The sequence below is a fragment of the Notothenia rossii genome, assembly GCF_949606895.1.
Source record: "Notothenia rossii genome assembly, chromosome: 2".
In the NCBI taxonomy this organism is placed as follows: domain Eukaryota; kingdom Metazoa; phylum Chordata; class Actinopteri; order Perciformes; family Nototheniidae; genus Notothenia; species Notothenia rossii.
In genome coordinates, this window is record NC_136904.1 from 88,995,023 (window position 1) to 89,020,891 (window position 25,869).

At 41.8% G+C, this 25,869-nt stretch overlaps 1 protein-coding gene across 1 annotated transcript; it reads right to left on the minus strand.

The window, feature by feature from the left end:
- Positions 1-6,011: 6,011 nt before the first annotated feature.
- On the minus strand, positions 6,012-20,890 carry LOC307029725 (trace amine-associated receptor 8a-like; the record flags this gene model as incomplete). Its single annotated transcript, XM_079665806.1, has 2 exons — positions 6,012-6,831; positions 20,733-20,890. The coding sequence occupies 2 exons, from the start codon at positions 20,888-20,890 to the stop codon at positions 6,012-6,014; spliced, it is 978 nt and encodes a 325-aa protein (XP_079521932.1).
- Positions 20,891-25,869: the final 4,979 nt, after the last annotated feature.

The window sequence follows — 25,869 nt, forward strand, 5'->3', positions numbered from 1 at the left end:
GCCGCACTCCTTTAGTTAAACTGCCACAAAGGCCACATTATTAACCCGAGAGTACACAAAAATTACACTTCAGATACTCAACTTCCTTGACATGCTTCACGTTTTCAAATTGTACAGATATCTGTTACGGTTCTTCCACAAAACGTTCACATGTAAAAGCTTTATCTCTCATTCAGAACAATGGAAACCTGTGATCTCTGCACACCTTGTTAGCTCAAATATAAACACCTGTGTAATGGAACACGATGGTGTCATCACTCCAACTGACATGCTCAGATGGGCAGACTTCAACAGTCCAGCCGTGAACACATCTTCGGAACGGCATTTGAGATTGCTTCAAATGCCGTTGCCATGGCAACACAATGCTCGCCTTGAAACATGGTTTTCTCATAACTTCAGTGAAAATACTCCAAACAGCCCAGAACTTCACAGGTTTGGTAACGATGCAACCATCAACGCATCTAAGCGTATTATGGGGTGTCATCAAATGCCGTTGGCATGGCGACAGATCATTCGACATCAAGTTAGTTCAGAAGTTTGCAGTTCAAATATTCTGCTGCTTTTCCAAGCCTTTTTACTTTATTTTCTTCTCCCATCACACATTCAAGCCCCCAGTGTTCATGTATCATTTCAATCTAAATTCTTCACTTTCTTCTTACACATTACATTTCAGCATAGCAGTTTATAGTGTTTTTATAGTGTTTTCATAGCACGTTTATCTAGGCCCTTTTTGTTTTGTTTAATGTATACCACGTTTATCTAGGCCCTTTTTGTTTTGTTATATGTATACATGTCACACTGTGGGAAACAATATATCGATATTTCTGGATGTGTAGAATTTTTGACAATAAAGCTGACTTTGACTTTCGCACGCTTGCATATTTTAACAAAGCTTTTCATTTTAGCCCCACTGAATTTATCTAGAAGTCATGGCTGTGTCAATTACCAGTCTGATATCGTTTTCCAAAGATGACAAGAAGAGTGTAGATAGAGGAGAGAACCACTACAAGTCAAGACACGTAACAGTGCAGCCTAGATGAAGGTGTGCTTACCGGTGTTGTCAGGGCTAGCATGAGGGACAAGGTTTATAGTGTCGGTGAGTACTGATAGCAAGAGTACCGTTAACCTAGTGGTAACTTATTCACATTAATTCCCATCAACAAATCAATTGTATGTGTCACATCAAATCTTTATTAGGCAAGGCAAGTTTATTTATATAGCACTTTTCAACACAAGGCAATTCAAAGTGCTTTACAAAGAATGAAAGACATTAAGAAAATGGCATTTAAAATCAGTCATTAAAAACAAAACTTAATCAAATAAAAATTAAAAGAAAAATACATGGATAAAAGTTACAGTGCAGTCTAAGATATGAATAGTTCAATTAAAAGCAGCGACAAAAATAAAAGTCTTCAGCCTGGATTTAAAAGTAGTAAGAGTTGCAGCGGACCTGCAGGTTTCTGGGAGTTTGTTCCAGATATTTGGAGCATAATAACTGAACGCTGCTTTACCATGTTTAGTTCTGACTCTGGGGACAGAAAGCTGACCAGTCCCTGAAGACCAGAGAGATCTGGATGGTTCATCATTTAGCAGGAGATCAGAAAAGTATTTTGGTCCTAAACCATTCAGTGCTTTATAAACAGCAGCAGTACTTTGAAATCTATTCTCTGACACACAGGAAGCCAGACAGTGTAAAGACTTCAGAGCAGGAGTGATGTGATCCACTTTCTTAGTGTTAGTGAAGACTCGAGCAGCGGTGTTCTGAATCAACTGCAGCTTTCTAATAGATTTTTTAGTGAGACCTGTGAAGACACCATTGCAGTAGTCCAGTCTACTGAAGATAAAAGCATGGACACGTTTTTCCAAATCCTGCTGTGACATTAGTCTATTAATCCTAGATATGTTCTTTAGGTGATAGTAAGCTGATTTAGTAACTGTTTTAATGTGACTGTTGAAACCAATAACTAATTTAACCCGCTGACAAGAGAGCCCACCTCCGAAGATCGTGACTGGCTGAGGGACAGACTCGGGGGCAGGTTTTCAGGAATTTCTTTGCTTCTCTCCCCCGAGCCAGAAGAGGAACACTACAGCTTGGAAACACTTACTGTTCCTGAAATTTTCAAATCTGTTGGGCATCAGGGACCTGAGGCAATTGTGGCAAGCATGGCATTGTCTCAAGAGCAACAGAGGGAAATTCAGGTGGCTACCACTGGTCAGCGAACCAGCCCAAACTGGCATTTGTTTAGGAAAGGAAGGTTGACTGCCAGCAACTTTGGAGCTGTCCTGAGGTCAAAGCGTGTGACTGCTTCCTTTATTGCCAGGGTGCTAGGGCAACAACAGGCCCTTGATGGTGTTTTGTCTGTACAGTGGGGGACTATGAATGAATGTGAGGGCGTCAGGGCATTCACCACTGCAACCCAGATGCAGGTCCATGAGTCAGATTTGTGGCTCTCCCTATCAGGATTGTTGGGGGCATCTCCAGATGGTCTGGTAGGGTCTTCCGCTGTGCTGGAGGTAAAGTGTCCCTACGGAGCCAGGGAAATGACAATTAGTGAAGCATTGCAAATCAAGGGCTTCTTTGTCAGTAAGGAAGGAGAAACATTCAGCCTGCGTGAGGAACATCCTTACTGGCACCAAGTGCAAGGTCAGCTTCACCTCACTACAAGGAAGAAGAAATAAAAAAATTGTGAATTGTTTTTAATTTACATTTACTCGCCTTTGCAATATTGTGGTTGTTCGAGTGTTAGGTTTCCTGTCAGCTCGTCTGTTGGGAAGATATAAAATATTAGTTTCATGGAAGTCACACCGTCACATATACTGTTAGAGCATTAAGACATACAGTACATAGGCTAAAACAAAACATCTAAAGATATAACCTTGCACTTTGATAAGTCTCGTGAACATTTTCACTATTTTGACATTTTTATAGATGAAAATTGAACTAAAGAAATAAATGGTAGATTAATCCATATTGAAAATAGGTGTCAGCTGCTACACTAATTATAATAGTTATATTTCTTAATTAATTAAGATAAGATATTACTGTATTGAACCCAATTTGGGAAATGTTTGTGTTGCAGCAGCATAACAAGAAAAACAAAATATAAGTTATTATTAGGGCCGGGACTTTAACGCGTTAATTAAGATTAATTAATTACACAAAAATTAACGCGTTAAAAAAATTGACGCATTTGAATCGCACTTATTTTTGTACCGCGGAACGTTTCTCACTGGATGAGTTTCAGGGGTACCGATTATACTGGAGCACCAACTAACGTTCATTACTTCAGACAACAACAAACCACAGTGAACAATAGTCAAACATGAACGAAGAAGCTGATGAGACCGCTTTGGTTGGCCCCGTGGATGGGACATTTTGTTTTAAAAAACGGACGGATGGAAGCGTCGATAAGAGCAAGGTTGTTTGCAAATTATGCAAAAAGGAATTTGCATATCACCGCAGCACATCAAGCCTCAAGTATCACCTCAATGCAAAACCTATAGCAGCTAGCGTGGAAACTAGCATGGACGTTAGCCCGACTCGGAGTACAAGGACCCACACCCAATTCGCGTTGATCAAACAGTGGCCTATGCAACAGAGAGATTTTATTTTTCATCAGGATATTGGAAGAATAGGAGGGATTGAGGTCAATCACTGGCACTTTTTTATTTTATTTTAAATGGTACACTTTATGTTGAACTATTTATTACGTTGTTGGTGCAACTGGCACTTTATGTTGAACTGTTTATTGTTTTGGCCAAGGTTATTGAGAGAGTTGAACTGAAATGTATTAGATTTTTTAAATCAACTGTTGGTAAATCAACAAAGTCTGTTATGGCCTCTGAAGCAACAGAGAGATGTTTTCTAATAGTCAGGGTTTCCAATGTTCTGAATGTACTTGAAAGTATTGTGTTTTACTTAAAAAACAAAGTGTTATAGTTTACAGAAGGTCTACCTACCTAAAGGCTACCTGAATCTCTGAAATGTACTATATTCCTAAATATGCTATTGCTACACTTTATGGCAAAAATTGCACTTTTCTGTTGGTCTTGGTTAAGTACCACCTTGAAAAAAATAAACAATGTTTTGTTGCTTAAGCTTATGTATTCAGTCATTATTCAATGGTATACTCAAATCCATGTGAAAAAAATTGCTTCTCACTGTTCTCAGGTCCAATATTTATATGTGATTAAAAATGCGATTAATTGCGATTAATTAATTACAAAGCCTGTAATTAATTAGATTATTTTTTTTAATCGAGTCCCGGCCCTAGTTATTATATATACAAAAGTATGTGAGGGATGGAATATTAAATTGAATATAAATGTAAAATGTACATGTGATTTTACTTCCAAGAGAAGCTATGGAGCAGAGAGTTCTCTGCCAGCCAGAGGTGATTTGTTATTAGTTCAATATGTCAAACTGATTTCCCTGACTACAATCTTTAGTTACATGGTGAAACGTTATGCTGCTTGTACCAATTAGACTTATCATATAAGCCACACAGGTTTTAATAGGATGTATTCATTATCTTTACTTATGTTGCGGTCTTTTCAGAAGCGCCATCTCTAAAACGGCGATACAGTCACTACCCATCATTTACATTTCACCGTGACATGGACAAAAATGTAACGTCAGCTTACCTCATGGCACGAATCCAGACTCTCCTTTGGAAAACATTGGCCGGGAAACGATAGAACAAGCACGTTTCATGAGAAGACCTGTGGCTGCAACCCGGAGCAAAGCAACAAACCATTGCGTAGCTAACTAGTAGCACTAGCTTTAGCTAACGTTAGCTAACGAAACGAACTGCCGAGTAAAATTGGAAAACACTGGTAATTAAGTATTCTATAATTTGTAAAACTACGGTGTTAAAAACGACAATTTCAAAAATATGTTTGGTCAGATATAGATATACAGATACTAAAGATAGGCAGGTACTTGCTTTCAAGCAGAACACAGGGGGAAACAAACTTAGCAGGAGTGTTTACGTGTTCGGCGTAATGACGTACAACGGCCTCGACAATTTCTGTAGTCCTATTCAGCCACCCGGTAACAACCATCGTTTTTCAGACAGGTAAACTCTTCAAAAATCCCCAGTGGGGTCACTGCTGATGTATTTAATGTCGTAGAACAAAACGTGATTTATCTCTTAAATTTGTGTCAACCACAGACCTTATTTCGAGCTATTTTCCAAAACCCTATGGAAAAAATGCACTGCTTTTTGAGGAAGGAACCGGAAGTGCTAAAAATGCTAACTTACTTCCGGGTTTTACGCCGCGTCACTGCGGTTCTCTATATGATGAATGTTTTTCTACATTTTCATCCCTCATTATTGCAAGAGACAGTACATGTAAATGATCACAGGCAATGGTAAAATAAACATGTGTTAGCACTCAACAAGATTTATTTTAGTTTTTGTTATATTGTATCGTCAGTGTGTTGGAGAACCAAATCTGTTATGTGTCAGTAAAACCTTCTCTCATTTTTCTCTCTCTCTCTTTCTCTCTCTCTCTCTCACACACAGACACAAACACAAACACACACACACACACACACACACACACACACACACACACACACACACACACACACACACACACACACACACACACACACACACACACACACACACACACACACACACGACAGCTCTGTCTTTTTGTTTGAAGTTGCAAACTGACCTTCTGCCAACAACATACTCAATCAGTCGTTACTGCATATTGTCTACTGAATTAACAATTGAACATATCATTACCAGCATACTGGTCAAACTGAAGTCCATGCACGCAGGTCAAAAACGACTACTTCTTCCACACAATGTAATACTTTCCATTTTTATTTTGTATTCAATTATTTAATATCTTTTAGGTACATACATTTTACTACATTAAATAATATCTAATATTTCTTCAGCCATTACATATTGCATTCTGACTCATCAACAATAGCAAAAATATGTCCATCTTAACAGATGTTTTTTAGAATATATCTCAACCCCAGCCCGTCATTAAAGTATTTTAGAATCACACGAGTAAGACTGAAGTATCTTAAGGGTAGCAATGAGCTTGATAGATTTTCTAAACCAGGGGTATAAGAAGGCATAAATCAATGGGTTCAGACAAGAGTTCAAACCTATCAACCAGACTACAATGGGTGAGATTGAACTAATATTTTCAATATCCTCACCTATAAGGGAAGGAGTGTAATATGGTAAAAAACATATTAGAAACACAAGGACAACAACACCAAGAGTCCTGGCTGCTTTCATCTCAGATTTCTTAGCAGTTGCACCATCTGCACGTTGCATAGTGACAGCGATAACATGAGATCGCACGGCTCGAGCCTGAGACACAGCCACCACAAACACTCTGATATACAGAACTATGATAACAGTAATGGGGGCAATAAAGTTAACAACTAAGTCAACAGCTCCTGTGATATTGTCAATGACAAATACACACTCTCCATGGCAAGAATTATGTGAATCAGGTTGTCTCAGAAAGTCCATTATAATTAGACAATTATAGATAACAGAGCAAATCCAACAAAGACAGATGCAGATTTTTGTTCTGTTGAGAGTTACTCTGATGGTGTAATGTAGAGGGTCACAAATAGCAAAATAGCGATCAATGGATATGAGCACCATGTTTCCAACCGTAGAAGAGGTAATGATAAAAGCAACAATATTATACAGAGCACACATCAGGTCACCCAAGTACCAGCAAGCCTCTTTTAGAAGGATTTCAACAGGCATCAAAAGGACGCCCACAAGGAAGTCTGAGACAGCCAGGGAGAGGATGAGGAGGTTAGTGGGGGTGTGGAGCTGCCTGGAAAGGAAGAACATCATCATAAATAAAATTATCAACAATAGCTTGTAACAACAAACAGCAGTAAAACACAAATGGACATGCATTTGTTGTTGAGTGTCTGCTTTAACTATTTTGTCACACAACGTCAGGTTAGAATATGTTATCATTTAAAACAGCACTATTATCTGAAACAGTCATTGAAAGGAATATATGCGTTGCTAAATCATGTTACTTTTCAATCATGAACACATAAAAGCTTAAGCTGAAAGTTTGTCAGTGCCTGAAGTGGGAGATAGAGATGATGACCAGCAGGTTGAGAGCTGCAGTGATCAGAGCGATGAAGGGCTGCAGGGTGTAAGCGAGCAGGACATCTGACTGAGCTGGAGTAGGCTTCCTACAGGATTTGTTGAAGAGTTGTGGAAAGCAGAGTTCATCCATTTGGGAAGTCTCCATCTTTAGAGAGACGTGTTGAGAAGCTGCTGTGTTCTGGCAAAGCTCTCTGTTCTACAGCTGATATATCTCTTCTCATCTGTCCTGCCCCTACTATTACTTTCTCTCTAGCTAAGACTGAAATCCCTAAGCTCTACTTTGTTTTCTGCAGTCATCTTCATCTCAGTCTTCATCACTTTCATGAAACTTATTTTTATCGTAATTCCCGGCATTGACATCATCTTATTTGATTATGGTGCCCACTTTTTCCTTCTCACCAAGAGTGGTTTTACAGTGTAAATAATCTTAAAAGATCAACATTTTTCGTGAAGTATTGAAACCAAGTGGGCCATGCTGATAAGTTACATTGTGGGACTGGCTCCTCAGAGTTATGGTCAAAGGGTCAATGAAGCCAACTTGATTCAATGGTTTAGGTCATGTAGCCTTTTGGGCCTGGTTGTTCCAGGGTTATTTCTGAAACAAAAACGACATAAAGGCAAGAGATTGGGAAGGCCAATGAGATTGACTTTTGGTTCATCTCAAGAAAGGTCTGGCAGCCTCCAGATGACTCAGGAAAGGGACACAGGGTTTCAGAGTGTTCAGCTCAGGAGGAGAGCTGCTGATATCCTGATACTGTAAGGCACTTTGAAGGGCTCCCAAACACATCCAAAATGTTGTCGATGGATAATGAAATGTTGGAAGATTATAGGGAAGCTTTACCCATATTCCAATATCACAGCGCCAGGTATGGATGAGATTTGCCCAGGAATATTAAAGGCTCTAGACCAGGGGTCGGCAACCTTTTTGATATGAAGTGCCATTTAAAAAAAAAATTGTTATCAGCGTGCCAACTATCGAGAATTATCAACGGGGGGGGGGGGGGGGGGGGTTGAGGAGCTTAACGCTCGTCAACTATCCGCAGGAGGGCGGGGGAGCCTTGCTGCGGGGAAGCAGTTGTTTGTAGATGTAGGTGCATTAATAAACAAGGCAAATCAGGCTGTGTCTCAACGCCGTGTATTCACATTAAGCAGGTAATCATACAACTGGGGTAGAGTCACGTGAGGCAGATATATATATAACACAGGCACAATACGTCCACAGGGTGGAGCTGCAACCTAGCCTAAACCATTCTGTAACATCTCCCTTCCTTTTGTTAAGTAACAACACAGGATCAATACTGCCATTAAACTGTTGACCTTTAAACAGAACATTAATCAAATTATTTCAACAACAAATAGTGCACCTAGCAAGGACACTTCAATAATAGCCGGATCAGAACACATCAGCAATAAACTCACATTTGTTTTACAATCTCTCCACTTCCTTTTTTTTTTTCTTTTTTTAAATCTTTATCGTCCATGTGAGTTTGAGTGCGCACAGTCCAAGTGTGTGTGTGTGAGTGCGTGTGTGTGTCCTAGAGGTCAAGTCTGTCAGGAGGTCTAATCAGCCGTCCGCTCCGGGAGAAGGCCCGGCCCTGTAACTCACGGCATGGTGTACCCCCAGTCTGCGGGGAAGACCGCGACGACCTCGGGGGTGATGGCCTTGGAGACTCCTCGGGGACGCAGACGACCTCTCTGGCGCTCCCCCCACTCGCAGGCTGCTCCGGGGCCGATTCTGGGAGAACTGACGGCTGGAGAAGGGCCGCCTCTGCTGGTCGAAGATCAACCCTGTTGCGCCGATACGTGGTCCCCTCCACACCGACCAGATAGGACCGGAGTCCCAACTGCTGAAGGCACACACCTCTCCTCCATCGGCCCGTCCTGTCTCCCGGGAGCGGCTTCATCCGTATGGGCTGGCCGACGTTCAGCTCCGGCAGATCCTTGGCAGATCTGTCATATGTCAGCTTTGCTGCTTGATGTTTCACTTTCAGCTTGTCAGGAACACCCGTGACGACCTGAGGCACCAGTAGCTGGTCGGCCACAGGGAGAAGGGTTCTCAGTCTCCGCGACATAAGCCGCTGTGCTGGGCTGCAATGCATACCCTCAGTGGGCGTATTTCTCCAATGCAGTATGGCCCTCCAGGGGTCCTCTTTGGCACGGTCTGCCCTTCTGCACAGGCTCTTTACAATTTTCACTGCTGACTCCGCTTTGCCATTAGCCTTTGGGTGCCTCGGTGAGGACATGACATGCTCAAAACCCCACTCTCTCGCAAACGCCCGGAACTCTCCACCGGCAAACTGGCCTCCACCATCAGAAATGGCCCTGTCTGGGACACCGTAGCGTGCAAACTGTGCCTTGCATCTACGGATCGTGGTGTCCGCTGATAGGTCAGGAAGCAGGTCGATCTCCCAAAAGTCAGAATAATGGTCCACCACGAGCAAGAAGTTCTGTGCTGCGTAGCTGTACAGATCCATGCTTACTAGCTGCCAGGGACGTGTGGGGAGCGGGTGTGACATCATAGTCTCTTTCTGTTGTTCGTGTGCATACTCATTGCACACAGAGCACTTTTGCACATAATCCTTGACTTCCCCTTGCATAGGGGCCAGTAAAGTGTATCACGGGCCTGCCTGTAGCACGCCTCGCCCCCCACGTGGTTGTAGTGGATCCGTCTCAGCATTTCCGGGCGCATAGCTTTTGGAATGATGACGCGCTGACTCCTGAAGAGCACGCCATCCTGTGCACTTATCTCATCTCTGACGGCCCAGTAGTCCCTGACGGCTACAGGGGTCTTCTCTTTGTGTCCTGGCCATCCCTCCAGCACGACAGACTTAAGTGTTTGAAGACACACATCCTCCTCAGTGTGTGTCCGAATCTGTGCCAGGCGTTGGCTGCTGACATTTAAATAGTCTGCCTGCTGAATGGCCGCCGTGTCACACTGCTCCTGCTGCATGCTGCAGACCATTTCACGTTGGTACAGTGTGTCTGTTCTCTGTGGCGGGGTGGTGGCTCTGCTGAGCGTGTCACTTATGTACATCTCAGGGCCTGGCTTGTATACCACCGCAAGGCAGTAATTCTGAAGTGTGAGGAGCATGCTCTGAAGGCGCTTTGGCGCACTGAGGAGGGGCTTGGTGAAGATGGACACCAGCGGGCGGTGGTCGGTCTCTGCAGTCACATCACCCCTCCCATATAGATAGTAGTGGAAGCGTTGGCAGGCGAATACGATGCTCAGGCACTCCTTTTCAATCTGTGCATAATTTTGCTCTGTTTGGGTCAATGCCCGGGAGGCGAATGCGACAGGCTGTCCCCCTTGAAGCAAGCAGCAGCCCAGACCCGCCTGACTGGAGTCGCTCTGTACGGTGACTGGCTTGCGGACGTCATAGTACCTTAGGACTGGCACCGCCGTGACCAGTGCCTTGATTTCCTTCATGGCGGCATCATGTTTGGGCAGCCAGTGCCACATCACATCCTTGTCTAGCAGTCTCCTCAGCGGCTCACATACCGCTGACAAGCGTGGCATGAATCTGGACAGATAGTTCACAAATCCGACACACCGCTGGACCCCTTTTGCGCCTGTGGGGTTTGGCATGTCCAGCACCGCCCTGACTTTGTCAGGGTCAGCCTTGAGGCCCTCCGCGGACAGCATGTGGCCGTGGAAGCGGACCTCCTTCACTCGGAACTGCAGCTTTTTCAGGCCCAGTCTCAGCTTTACTTCCCTGCATCTGTCCATCAGAGCGATGAGGTTTGTGTCATGGTCGCGATTGGCCTCATCCTCTGTGTCCCCACAGCCGACTACAAGGATGTCATCAGCTATGGGCTCAATCCCTGTCAAGCCAGCCAGCAGCTCATGCTGCTTCCTTTGATACAGCTCCGGGGCAACTGACACACCGAAAGGAAGTTTCAGCCAGCGTTTCCTACCCCACGGTGTCCAGAATGTTGTCATCAGGCTGCTTTCTTCATCCAAGCGGCACTGCAGGAATGCATCACGTGCATCCACCAGGGTGAATATACGTGCCTTTGGCAGCTTATACAACACGTCATCTAAAGTGGGCATAAGGTAGTGGGACCGTTTCAGAGCACGGTTGAGATGCTTCGGGTCAATGCATAGTCTCAATTTGTCTGGCTTTTTTACTATGACTAGATTGCTAATCCAGTCCGTGGATTGAGTGACTGTGGTCAAGTGTCCCTCCTCTTCATATCGATCAAGCTGAGCCTTAACAGCTGCCTTGAGGGCCACTGGAACGTTCCTGGGAGCACACTGCACCGGTGTCACAGTGCTGTCCAGCTCAAAGTGAATATCACCGGGCAGAGACTCAACAGGGCTGGTGAACACGTCGTGGTAGGTGCTGACAAGACACTCCTTGGTCAGGTCTCCCTTCCTGCAGTGCTCCACCTTATTCAGCTCCTCAGGAATGGTGAAGCGTATCAGACCAAGTCTCTCACATGTCTCACCCGAAAGCAAGGGCCTCTGGCCAGTATGCACGATCTCAAAGTCCAGTCTGTGCATCTTACCCCTAATGACGCATTGTGTGCTGTACACACCTAATGAGCTCATCCACTCACTGTTGTATAGTTTTAATCTGGTGAGACTCTTCAGAAGAGGCGTTGTAGACGCCAGTCTCGTCTTGTCCTTGATGCTCATCACATTGCAAGTGGCTCCAGAGTCGAGCTGGCACCTCTGAACCCCACTTTGCAGTGGCAGGTTGACAAACCACTTTTTACCTTGAGTGTTCACAGCCCCCACGCTCTCCGCTGTGTACACGTCTCTCTCATCGCTGTCCTCCAGTTCCCCTGGCAACGGGTCATCCACAGCATTCAACTGGCGTGCCTGCTGGCCTCTTTTCATGCATACTTTTGCAAAATGGTTAGCAGTGCCACACGAGCGGCACGATTTACCAAAAGCAGGGCACAGGTCACGCCCACGCTTGTGCCGTGTGCCACAGTACTTGCATTCGCCAGCGTCTCTCATGCTCTGTGGTTGTGCAGATGTGTTGGTGGACTCGGATGGCCTGCTGGCAGACCTCCGTCCATATTGCTGTCCTTGTGTGGCATTAATGCTGTCCCCAGGTCCAGAGCTGCCCAGTGACATGGTTTTTCACTTGCTGTCCATGACCTCGGCTGCACGGCAAATTTTAATGGCCTCGTCCAATTTAAGGTCCTTTTCCCTTAGTAAACGACGTCTAGCACCCTCGTCAGTTATCCCGAGAACAAGCCTGTCCCTTATGAGTTCATCTTTTATAGCTCCATATTCACAAGAGGCAGCCTTTTCCCTCAGCCTGGTAGCAAACGCATCCAAGAGCTCTCCATCCTCTTGTTTAAGGTTGCCAAAAACGTACCTCTCAAAGATTACGTTCTTTGCGGGCGTGAAGTATTGCTTCCAGTGCCACCAGTATATCACCCGCATCCTTTTGTTGGTCCGCGGTGAGTCCCAGGTTGTGTTTGTAAACATGGCGGCAGTCGTTCCCCATTAGCCTCCTTAGCGCAGCTGCTTGTACCGGCTTTTCTTTCTCGCTGAGCCCGGTCGCAAGCAGATAATCCTCAAATTCTGCTCGAAAGCTCACCCAGTTGCCGTGGATGTCCCCCGCCATCTTCATAGGCTCCAGAGGTGGGATGCTGGATGCCATTGTTCCAACGTGACGCTAATGCTAACAGGTTAACTGAAACTGCTAAACCTCACCAAAACAAATAAATGCACGCCGTCTCAGCGACGGACAGTAGCATGCAGTCCACAGCTGGATCCTATTTGAGCTTCTGACACCATGTTTGTAGATGTAGGTGCATTAATAAACAAGGCAAATCAGGCTGTGTCTCAACGCCGTGTATTCACATTAAGCAGGTAATCATACAACTGGGGTAGAGTCACGTGAGGCAGATATATATATAACACAGGCACAATACGTCCACAGGGTGGAGCTGCAACCTAGCCTAAACCATTCTGTAACAGCAGTGTCGCAACATACACGATGCCGAATTTAACAAACAACTTTAAGTAATTGGTTTAAACGGCATAATAATAAGGACGATCGTCCGTTCTGTGATTCTCCAGAGCACACATGTTATGATATTAGGGTCGCGTCGGGTCATGCAGAGTGAGATGAGATCGCTGTCCCTTTAAGAGAGAGAGATAGAGAGAGAGGGGTGTGGCTTGTGCATGTGTTTGTGGATGGTAGAGCGACAGTGAGCGAGCGTGTTTCTGGAAGTGAAACGGGAAAGCAGAAAAACAGAGGTCTGTGATGTATTTTGTGAAACAGAAGAACAGCTAAATAAATGCAACGGCCTCCCAAGAAGAGCTCACCTCTCTCCAGTCATTTAAGCTAAAGTGGGTTATTGAACCTGAAGCTTGTTGCTTCTGCCCTCCTCGACTACGGTCTGGGAGCCGACAGGAAAGTTCAACACACAGATGGCCAGTCCACCCCCTTTGGAGCATATTATTTCGATGAGAGATGAGCAGATCGCCACTGGGCTTTCAACTAAATGCACAGCCACGCAAAAACTGCGGCATTTGTACAGCTCCTTATGGGTACTGCAATTTGTGAAGTGCTTTCCTCCGTGTTGAAACGATCAGCACTGCACCACGGAGGAAAGCGGCAGAAAGTCACCTGGAGTAAAGAGAGCGGGACTGCGTTGCGTGCATGGCTTCCTTCTGCAAGTAACGGGAGACGCTCTGGCGGCGGTCTCGTTCAGGATCCGAAAATACAATTTAAATATTTTGCATACTTATTCCACTTATTCCTAGTGTGCCACTGGTTACGGTGCCGCGTGCCAATGCTGGCACGCGTGCCAGGGGTTGCCGACCCCTGGTTTAGATAGTTAACTTTAGTCTAAGTTATCTCAGTGGGTCTCAAACAGTTTGGTCAAAATGTATTCAAAAGATTATTTCCGCGGCACACCTTCATATGATCATTATAGTTATAAAAAAAATGAGAGAATAAAGGAAAAACAGTTATGAAATACTATATGGCAGTAAAACAAGAATACAGTTTGAAAGGGGAGTGATTTGTAAAATATCCATAAAGAAAAAGAACATCTGCTTACAGTTGTGTTTCATCTGGGTGTTGAGAGATGTATCCATAGATCTCTTAATGTTGCTCTCAAAGTGCACCAGATTGATGCTTTTAACTTCAATATTTAAACAAAATCTTCCCGGGGGAGCATCCCCCCGGACCCCCCTAGAGGAGGTGAGGTCCGCTCCCCACTCGTAAAAAATAGCACTTTACCCCTGCCTATATGCCGTGAGCTGATTATCGAACCTTCATTGTAACAGTCGCGGGTTTACTGTGTGTTTGCGTGTGGGGAGTTTTTTTGTGCGTGCTCCGTGCCCGTAATAGTGTTCACTGGAGTCCAGCACCTCAGCACCCCCACTCAAAATACCTTCCCGCGCCTCTGGCTGCTCCTCACCTGTGGAATTCCCTCCCAGACCACCTGAGGACTCCACAGACCACTTCAATAAAGGCTTATAAAACAAAGCTTTTGATTAAATGATGTTTATTTTGTTTGTTTTTATTATGCCTCCTGTAGCACCTTGGGATTGCTGTTAGCAATGACAGGTGCTTTAAAAATTGAATTTATTATTATTATTAATATTATTATTATTATTATTATTATTAGACAAGAGTTAAAATACATCAACCAGACTACAATGGGTGAGGTTGAAGTATATTTTCAATATCCTCACCTATAAGGGATGGAGTGTAATATGGAAAAAAACGTATTAGAAACACAAGGACAACAACACCAAGAGTCCTGGCTGCTTTCATCTCAGATTTCTTAGCAGTTGCACCAACTGAACGTTGCATAGTGACAGCGATAACATGAGATCTCACGGCTCGAGCCTGAGACACAGCCACCACAAACACTCTCATATACAGAACTATGATAACAGTAATGGGGGCAATAAAGTTAACAATTAAGTCAACAGCTCCTGTGATATTGTCAAAGACAGCTACACACTCTCCATGGCAAGAATTCTGTGAATCAGGTTGTCCCAGAAAGTCCTTTAAAATTAGACAATTATAGATAACAGAGCAAATCCAACACAGACAGATGCAGATTTGTGTTCTGTTCAGAGTTGGTCTGGTGGTGTAATGTAGAGGGTCACATGTAGAAAAATAACGATCAATGGATATGAGCACCATGTTTCCAACCGTAGAAGAGGTAATGATAAAAGTAACAATATATATATATATATATATATATATATATATATATATATACATATATATAAATTGGAGTAAAAGTTAAGCCATGCCACTAAACTGTCAGACTCACTCTAATCAAAGGCTCTGCTTCTTTTTGTTTGTAAAGCTGATGGATTGAGATACTTGGGCATAAACATCAGATCACCAATTCACAATAATTTCGAAATGAATGGTCCAGGCTTACTTAGAACTATTAAAGATGACTTGACTTCTTTACCCCTATCGCTGTGGGGATGGGTGGATGTGTTAAAAATGAATGTCCTTCCAAGATTGACCTATACAGTAATATCCTCAATTCACCTTTGAAACCCCCAATATTGGTTTAAAGAAATAAACACTATATCCTCTCAATTCAAATGGAAGTATAAAAAACCACAAATAAACCATAAAAGTTGTCTATGCCGAGGAGACTGGGGGTACCCAATTTATACTTATATTATCTCTCATAAAATGCCAGATTCCCTATGGGCTTATGGAGTGACACCGAAAAAAAGCTAACTGGGATTGGCTGGAAGGACGAATAATTACAGAAAACAATAAATCAATATCTTTAAATTCATTATGGTACTCCCCCAAATAGTAATAGCAAATAGTACAAAAATAATATCATAATTCCATTCACAGTGTTGTTGGACAGTTTTAATCTGAATCAATCCCTCTTCTTCTCCTTTATACAATTACAATCAAATATTAAATACTTGACATCAAAATATATAAAGATAGGTTGTCATGAACACATATGAACCTAAAAAGACTTGCAAACGAGAAAGGAATGATTTCAGGTATGTATTGCGCACCATGGAGGTGAAGTGCAGGCATATTTTCATTCAAGAGAGAATACGATGAATAGTTATTTTGGAAAACATGTTTTTCTTTTAGCCTATTTACCTCGTTAACGTCAATAATACTCGTTACATTGACATATGCATTATTTGTGATTAAAATAATGGTTGTTGTTTATGTATTAGCGATCCCCACAGATGTATGATTTCACTGTGTTCATGGGAGCTCAGCTGCCGTAGGCTCCCACATAACTTGAACCCTGGCTTGCCCTTTATGACAAAGGCCGTGGGGAAGTTGAAAAGATGTGGCTTCAGCTGAATACTTTGCCAATAATCTAATTTATTTGTATTTATTATATGTATTATGTTCAGTAGGTTGCGGAAGTGCGCCCCAAAATATTTGTTGATCTTCTTTATTGGTATTTATTAATTTGATATTATTTATTTAAATGCAGATATAAATGTATCATTTATTTTATTTATATTGGTTTCTCAGTTGAATTAAAGTTCAGGGTAATCAACTGTTAAAAAGATACTGTTCAAATTATTATTATCTTTTTTTAAAAGTTCAATATATTGATGTTTTCAAAGTCAATGAATAATTGTATTTAATAATCGTGATATCAATATTGACAAAAATAATCATGATTATGATTTTTGCCTTAATCGAGCAGCACTAGCGAGGTCCCGATCATCGCTGCTTGAAGCTTTAATTTAGTGGACTATCTGTTCTTCTACGCACAAAATTCTTTATTCTTATTATTCCACCTGTTATTTTGCTGGTCTTTTTCTCCCACATTACACATCGCAGAAACTCAGTTCAAACATCAAAATGTTCAGCTCGGTCGGGAATCGATTGCTATTACTTTCCTCATTCATAACTTTCATAATTCCCGAGATATATCCCATAATTCATCACATTTTGAACCATTGAAGTCAATGGAGAAAATCTTCTGACTTCAACAAATCTTCATGCGACTTCAACTGCTAACTGTTCATTCATACTTTCACTCAGAAATCTCATTCCAACGTTAAAATGTTACACATCTTTCTGACATTATTCGTGTAACACAACTTTTAAATCTGATTCTTACCTTTAGAGATATTAAACATTGTTCAGACCTTGGTACAGAGGCCTTCTTCAGATTTGAGCATTAACTAGAGTCCGTGATGTCACAGATGTAGGAAATCTTGAAATTTGCCTTCATATATTTTTTTTAAACTGCCATAATTCCCAAACCCTACATTCCTGAGACATAATTGTTCATGACAAACGTAGGAAAACATCTCGTAGTTTGAACAATGACAAATAATTAAGCAGAAATAATTCATCAAAATGCCTCTTGAGGGCATGAATTGACAAAAACTTTCAACATGTCTCCATTAAAGCCCATTGTAATTTCAGGCTGATATTTCCTCACAGCAGCAGCCGCACACCTTTAGTTAATCTGCCAAAAAGGCCACATTATTGACCCGAAAGTACACAAAAAGCACACTTCAGATACTCAAGGTCCTTGAGATGCTTCACGCTTTGAAATTTCACCGATATCTGTTACGGTTGTTCAACAAAACGTTCACATGTAAGAGGTTTATCTCTCATTCAGAACAATGGAAACCTGTGATCTCTGGACGCCTCATTAGCTCAAATATAAACACCTGTGTCATGGAACACGATGATGTCATAACTCCAACTGACATGCTCAGAGCAGCAGACTTCAGATAAAGGTTAATGGTCCTGCCCTCAACATCTCTACGTCAATTATGGGGTGTCATCATATGCCGTTTCCATGGAAACGCATCCCTCGCCATAAAAGACGATGTCGCTATACATTAACTCCTATGCAAATGTTCAAAAAGTGCTCAAACTTCACATGTGTGCTAACAGTCCAGCCGTGAAGACATCTACGGGACAGTTTTGAGATTTCTTCAAAATGCCATTTCCATGGCAACGCAATGCTCTCCATTAAAAACGCGGTTTTCTCATAACTTCGGTGAAAATGCTCCAAACGGCCCAAAACTTCACAGGTTTGGTAACGATGCAGCCATCAACGCAACTAAGCGTATTATGGGGTGTCATCAAATGCCGTTGCCATGGCGACAGACCACTCGCCATGAAACACGATGTCGCTGTAAGTCCAATGGACACGGTCCAATAGTCCCCCAATCTTCACTTGTATATCACCAGTCAATGCCTCAACAGCTCTACGCCAAATCTGAGATCTCACCATATGCCGTTTCCATGGAAATGCATCCCTCGCCATAAAACACGATGTCGCTATAACTCCTATGAAAAGGTTCAAAAAGTAATCAAACTTCACATGTGTGCTAACAGTCCAGTCGTGAAGACATCTATGGGACATGCCGTTGCCATGGCAACACAATGCCCGCCATGAAACACGGATTTCTCATAACTTCAGTGAAAATGCTCCAAACGGACCAAAACTTCACAAGTTTGATAACGATGCAGCCATCAACGCGTCTAAGCGTATTATGGGATGTCATCAAATGCCGTTGGCATGGCGACAGATCATTCACCATCAAGTTAGTTCAAAAGTTTGCAGTTAAAATATTCTGCTGCTTTTCCAAGCCTTTTTACTTTCTTTTCTTCTCTCATCACACAATCAAGCCCCCGTGTTCATGTATCATTTCAATCTAAATTATTCACTTTCTTCTTACACATTACATTTCAGCATAAAGCATTCTCACTAGCAATTTCTTCAGGAATTGCATTCTCTTGTTCTTATTGTCAGCCTAAATATTATGAATGTTTTCCTATATTTTAATCCCTCATTATTTCAAGAGACAGTACATGTAAATGATCACGGGCAATGGTAAAATAAACATGTGTGAGCACTCAACAAGATTTATTTTCGTTCTTGTTATATTTTATCGTCAGTGTGTTGGAGAACCAAATCTGTTATGTGTCAGTAAAACCTTCTCTCCTTTTTCCCTCTCTTTCTCGCTCACACACACACACACACACACACACACACACACACACACACACACACACACACACACACACACACACACACACACACACACACACACACACACACACACACACACACACACACACACACACACACACACACACACACACACACACACACTCTCACACACACACACACACACACACACACACACACACACACACACACACACACACACACACGCGACAGCTCTGTCTTTTTGTTTGAAGTTGCAGACTGACCTTCTGCCAACGACTTACTCAATCATTCTGTACTGCATATTGTCTAGAAAATTAACAATTGAACATATCATTACCAGAATACTGGTCAAACTGAAATCAACACAGGTCAAAAACTACTACTTCTTCCGCACAATGTAATATTTTCAAGTTTTATTTTGTATAAAACTATTATTTCATATATTTTACATATGTTTTACTTCAATAAATAATGTCTTATTTTTCTTCAGCCATTACATATTGCATTCTGACTCAGCAACAATAGCAGAAATATGTCCATCTGAACAGAGGTTTTTTAGAATATAACTCAACCCTAGTCCGCCTTTACAGTATTTTAGAATCACACGAGTAAGACTGAAGTATTTTAAGGGTAACAATGAGCTTGATAGATTTTCTAAACCAGGGGTATAACGAGGCATAAATCAATGGGTTCAGACAGGAGTTAAAATCCAGAAACCAGACTACAATGAGTGAGGTTGAACTACCAGTTTCAATATCCTCACCCATAAGGGATGGAGTGTAATATGGAAAAAAACATATTAGAAACACAAGGACAACAACACCAAGAGTCCTGGCTGCTTTCATCTCAGATTTCTTAGCAGTTGCACCAACTGCACGTTGCTTAGTGACAGCGATAACATGAGATCGCATGGCTCGAGCCTGAGACACAGCCACCACAAACACTCTCATATACAGAACTATGATAACAGTAATGGGGGCAATAAAGGTAACAACTAAGTCAACAGCTCCTGTGATATTGTCAATGACAGCTACACACTCTCCATGGCAAGAATTCTGTGAATCAGGTTGTCTTAGAAAGTCCTTTAAAATTAGACAATTATAAATAACAGAGCAAATCCAACAAAGACAGATGCAGATTTTTGTTCTGTTCAGAGTTACTCTGATGGTGTAATGTAGAGGGTCACAAATAGCAAAATAACGATCAATGGATATGAGCACCATGTTTCCAACCGTAGAAGAGGTAATGATAAAATTAGCGATTAAATACAAAGCACACATCAGGTCACCCGAGTACCAGCAAGCCTCTGTTGAAATGATTGTAACAGGCATCGAAATTAGGCCCACAAGGAAGTCTGAGACAGCCAGGGAGAGGATGAGGAGGTTAGTGGGGGTGTGGAGCTGCCTGGAAAGGAAGAATATCATCATAAATAAAATGATCAACAATAGCTTGTAACAACAAACAGCACTAAAACACAAAAAAAGACATTTGAATGGATATGCATTTTTTGAGGAGTGTCTGCTTTAAATATTTTGTCACACAACGTCAGGTTTGAATATGTTATCATTTAAAACAGCAGAACTATTATCTGAAGCATTCATTGAAAGGAATATATGCGTTGCTAAATCATGTTAATTTCCAATCATGAACATATACAAGATTAAGCTGAAAGTTTGTCAGTGCCTGAAGTGGGAGATAGAGATGATGACCAGCAGGTTGAGAGCTGCAGTGATCAGAGCGATGAAGGACAGCAGGATGTAAGCGAGCAGGACATCTGACTGAGCTGGCGTAGACTTCCTGCAGGATTTGTTGAAGAGTTGTGGAAAGCAGAGTTCATCCATTTGGGAAGTCTCCATATTTAGAGAGACGTGTTGAGAAGCTGCTGTGTTCTGGCAAAGCTCAAAGCTGATACATCTCTTCTCATCTGTCCTGCCCCTACTATTACTTTCTCTCTAGCTAAGACTGAAATCCCAAAGCTCTACTTTGTTTTCTGCAGTCATCTTCCTCTCAGTCTTCATCACCTTCATGCAACTTATTTTTTTCATAATTCCCGGCATTGACATCATCTTATTTGATTATCGATGCCACTTTTTCCTTCTCATCAAGAGTGGTTTTACAGTGTAAAGAATCTTAAAAGATTAACATTTTTCATGAAGTATTGAAACCAAGTGGGCCATGCTGATAAGTTACATTGTGGGAGTGGCTCCTCAGAGTTATGGTCAAAGGATCAATGAAGCCAACTTGCTTCAATGGATTAGGTCATTTAGCCTTTTGGGCCTGGTTGTTCCAGGGTTATTTTGAAACAAAAACGACATAAAGCCAAGACATAGGGAAGGCCAATGAGATTGACTGTTGGTTGGTCTCAAGAAAGGTCTGGCAGCCTCCAGATGACTCAGGAAAGGGACACAGGGTTTCAGAGTGTTCAGCTCAGGAGGAGAGCTGCTGATATCCTGATACTGTCAGGCACTTTGAAGGGCTCCCAAACACATCCAAAATGTTGTCGATGGATAATGAAAAGTTGGAAGATTATAAGGAAGCTTTACCCATATCCCAATATCACAGCGCCAGGTATGGATGAGATTTGCCCAGGAATATTAAAGGGTCTAGACATTGTTCAGGTTTCTGGCAGACATGTCTCTTTAATCTTGAGTGATGGTCAAGGGCTAACTCCTCTTTTATATCAAGATATCAAGTTGCTCAACCACCCAGGAAAAGCTTATGCCAAGGTATTCAAAGGAAGATCTGAACAATTGTGTTGAACATCTTGCTGTCGTGCTTAGCTGTCCCCCTTTGTTAGAAGCCTCCTTATACTTCCTGTACAAAGTAAAACCATTTACTTCTGAAAGGATTAATGAAAGGGTGTCAGTGGCCTTGGTCTGGTGAGACTATACAGTAAAACATTTCTTGTCAGTTTAAATTGAAAATGAAAGTCCACCTGCTGCGTTGAAAAAGCAAATCAAGTCAACTTGAAGACAAACTTTGTTTCAACTCATGAACTCAAGTACATATCGTTGATATGACTTAAAGGTTGTAGTTGTGTTAACATTGTTTTTTAACTTGTCTAAGTTGATTTCACTTTATACTCAGAGTTGATCAGTGCAAGAACACGTTATTAACCTAGTCAAATAAACTCACATTTCAGTATTATTATAACTCATACTTTCAAGTTCTACATTTATATAACTCATCATTTCAAGTTAAGAAGATTGTAATAATACATTTATTTAAACTTAGATCTATTAGTCATATTAACTTTAATTGCAAGTTTACATACATTGTAAACAGTTGTACATTGTTTCAAATACAAAACAAAACATTTGAGTGTTTACATAATGGTTCAATAGTTTCCGAAAAGTTTTTAGAAAATCTACAGAATACGAAAAAGAGGGTTCATTGTGAATTGGTAACCACATTCCACACGGTTAACCTCCGTCACGGTCCTAGCCGGTGTTTCAGACTAGGTTCACGTATCACTCCGCCTCAATTGGATCCCCGCTGCAGTTCCACAGAGTTCCTCCGCCAGCGACAGTAGTCCTCTCATTGAAATCAAAATGTGACTTTACTTTAGTCCGAAATAAAACATGACATCTTTAGGATATATCAGTTGATTAAATCCATGCTTAAACCTTGCATTCAGTTTGATTTCAACAGACATCAAAAGTATGCCCACAAGGAAGTCTGAGACAGCCAGGGAGAGGATGAGGAGGTTAGTGGGGGTGTGGAGCTGCCTGGAAAGGAAGAATATCACCATAAATACAATTATCAATGATAGCTGGTAACAATCAACAGCACTAAAACACAAAAAAAGCAATTGAATTGACATGCATTTGTTGTTGAGTGTCTGCTTTAACTATTTTGTCACACAACGTAAGGTTTGAATGTGTTATAATTGAAAACAGAACATCTATTATTTGAAACATTAATTAAAAGGAGTATATGCGTTGCTAAATCATGTTACATTTGTTGCATTTAATCATGTTAAAATGCACCAGCCGCCACTGGTTCCGAGTAAGTATTGAATTTTATAAATGCTTTCTGGAAGTCTTGTCGCCATTGTTGGTTATGTTGTATAACGACATGATAGAAAATCAATCAATGCCCCTAACAATGCGTACCGCCGCCACATTATGTCTACTTCCAAAACCTGAGAAAGTTCATCAATACATGAGCAGCTACCGACCCCTAAGATTCTTAACAATGATTACAAGGTGTAATCATTGTTACACCTTGCAAAAATCCTAGCCCTTCGTTTGGAGGAAATTATTCCATCCCTAGTGAATCTAGACCAGGTAGGATTTGTAGCTGGACGCCAGTCAGCTAATAACATGAGAAGGCTGCTCCAGGTGATATTTAGCGCTATCTCCCTCCATCTCCCAGCAATGGCAATATCACTGGATGCAGAGAAAGCCTTATAAAGAATAGAATGGCCATATTTATTTAATGTTCGATACAAATTTGGATTTGGCTTTGTCTGTATGAGATGGTTTAAATCACTTTACAATAAGCCAGTCTCCTCAGTCAGAAGCAACAACATGCTTTCTGATCCTTTCCCCCTACATCGGGGAACACGGCAGGGATGTCCAATATCCCCTCTAATATTAATATTAGCTCTTAAGCCCTTGCCTTGTGCCACCCGGACATCAGTTCAAAATAAACGTATACGCTGATGATATCCTTTTAATATTATTTGACCCACTAAACTCTATACCTAAGGTGCTGGAGGTTATTCAAGAATTTAGCTTATTTTCAGGATATAAAATAAATTGGAGTAAAAGTTAAGCCATGCCACTAAACTGTCCGACTCACTCTAATCACAGGCTCTGCTTCATTTGTTTGGAAAGCTGATGGATTGAGATACTTGGGCATAAACATCAGATCACCAATTAACAATAATTTCGAAATGAATGGTCCAGGCTTACTTAGAACTATTAAAGATGACTTGAGAAGATGGACTTCTTTACCCCTATCGCTGTGGGGATGGGTGGATGTGTTAAAAATGAATGTCCTACCAAGATTGACCTATACAGTAATATCCTCAATTCCCCTTCAAACCCCCCAATATTGGTTTAAAGAAATAAACACTATATCCTCTCAATTCAAATGGAAGTATAAAAAAACACAAATCAACCATAAAAACAAAAAAAAACTGGACACCTCGTTAGCTCAAATATAAACAGCTGTGTCATGGAACACGATGATGTCATAACTCCAACTGACATGCTCAGAGCAGCAGACTTCAGATAAAGGTTAATGGTCCTGCCCTCAACATCTCTACGTCAATTATGGGGTGTGTCATCATATGCCGTTTCCATGGCATCCCTCGCCATAAAAGACAATGTCGCTATACATTAACTCCTATGCAAATGTTCAAAAAGTGCTCAAACTTCACATGTGTGCTAACAGTCCAGCCGTGAAGACATCTACGGGACAGTTTTGAGATTTCTTCAAAATGCCATTTCCATGGCAACGCAATGCTCTCCATTAAAAACGCGGTTTTCTCATAACTTCGGTGAAAATGCTCCAAACGGCCCAAAACTTCACAGTTTTGGTAACGATGCAGCCATCAACGCAACTAAGCGTATTATGGGGTGTCATCAAATGCCGTTGCCATGGCGACAGACCACTCGCCATGAAACACGATGTCGCTGTAAGTCCAATGGACACGGTCCAATAGTCCCCCAATCTTCACTTGTATATCACCAGTCAATGCCTCAACAGCTCTACGCCAAATCTGAGATCTCACCATATGCCGTTTCCATGGAAATGCATCCCTCGCCATAAAACACGATGTCGCTATAACTCCTATGAAAAGGTTCAAAAAGTAATCAAACTTCACATGTGTGCTAACAGTCCAGTCGTGAAGACATCTATGGGACATGCCGTTGCCATGGCAACACAATGCCCGCCATGAAACACGGATTTCTCATAACTTCAGTGAAAATGCTCCAAACGGACCAAAACTTCACAAGTTTGATAACGATGCAGCCATCAACGCGTCTAAGCGTATTATGGGATGTCATCAAATGCCGTTGGCATGGCGACAGATCATTCACCATCAAGTTAGTTCAAAAGTTTGCAGTTAAAATATTCTGCTGCTTTTCCAAGCCTTTTTACTTTCTTTTCTTCTCTCATCACACAATCAAGCCCCCGTGTTCATGTATCATTTCAATCTAAATTATTCACTTTCTTCTTACACATTACATTTCAGCATAAAGCATTCTCACTAGCAATTTCTTCAGGAATTGCATTCTCTTGTTCTTATTGTCAGCCTAAATATTATGAATGTTTTCCTATATTTTAATCCCTCATTATTTCAAGAGACAGTACATGTAAATGATCACGGGCAATGGTAAAATAAACATGTGTGAGCACTCAACAAGATTTATTTTTGTTCTTGTTATATTTTATCGTCAGTGTGTTGGAGAACCAAATCTGTTATGTGTCAGTAAAACCTTCTCTCCTTTTTCCCTCTCTTTCTCGCTCACACACACACACACACACACACACACACACACACACACACACACACACACACACACACACACACACACACACACACACACACACACACACACACACACACACACACACACACACACACACACACACACACACACACACACACACACACACACACACACACACACACTCTCACACACACACACACACACACACACACACACACACACACACACACACACACACACACACACACGCGACAGCTCTGTCTTTTTGTTTGAAGTTGCAGACTGACCTTCTGCCAACGACTTACTCAATCAGTCTGTACTGCATATTGTCTAGAAAATTAACAATTGAACAT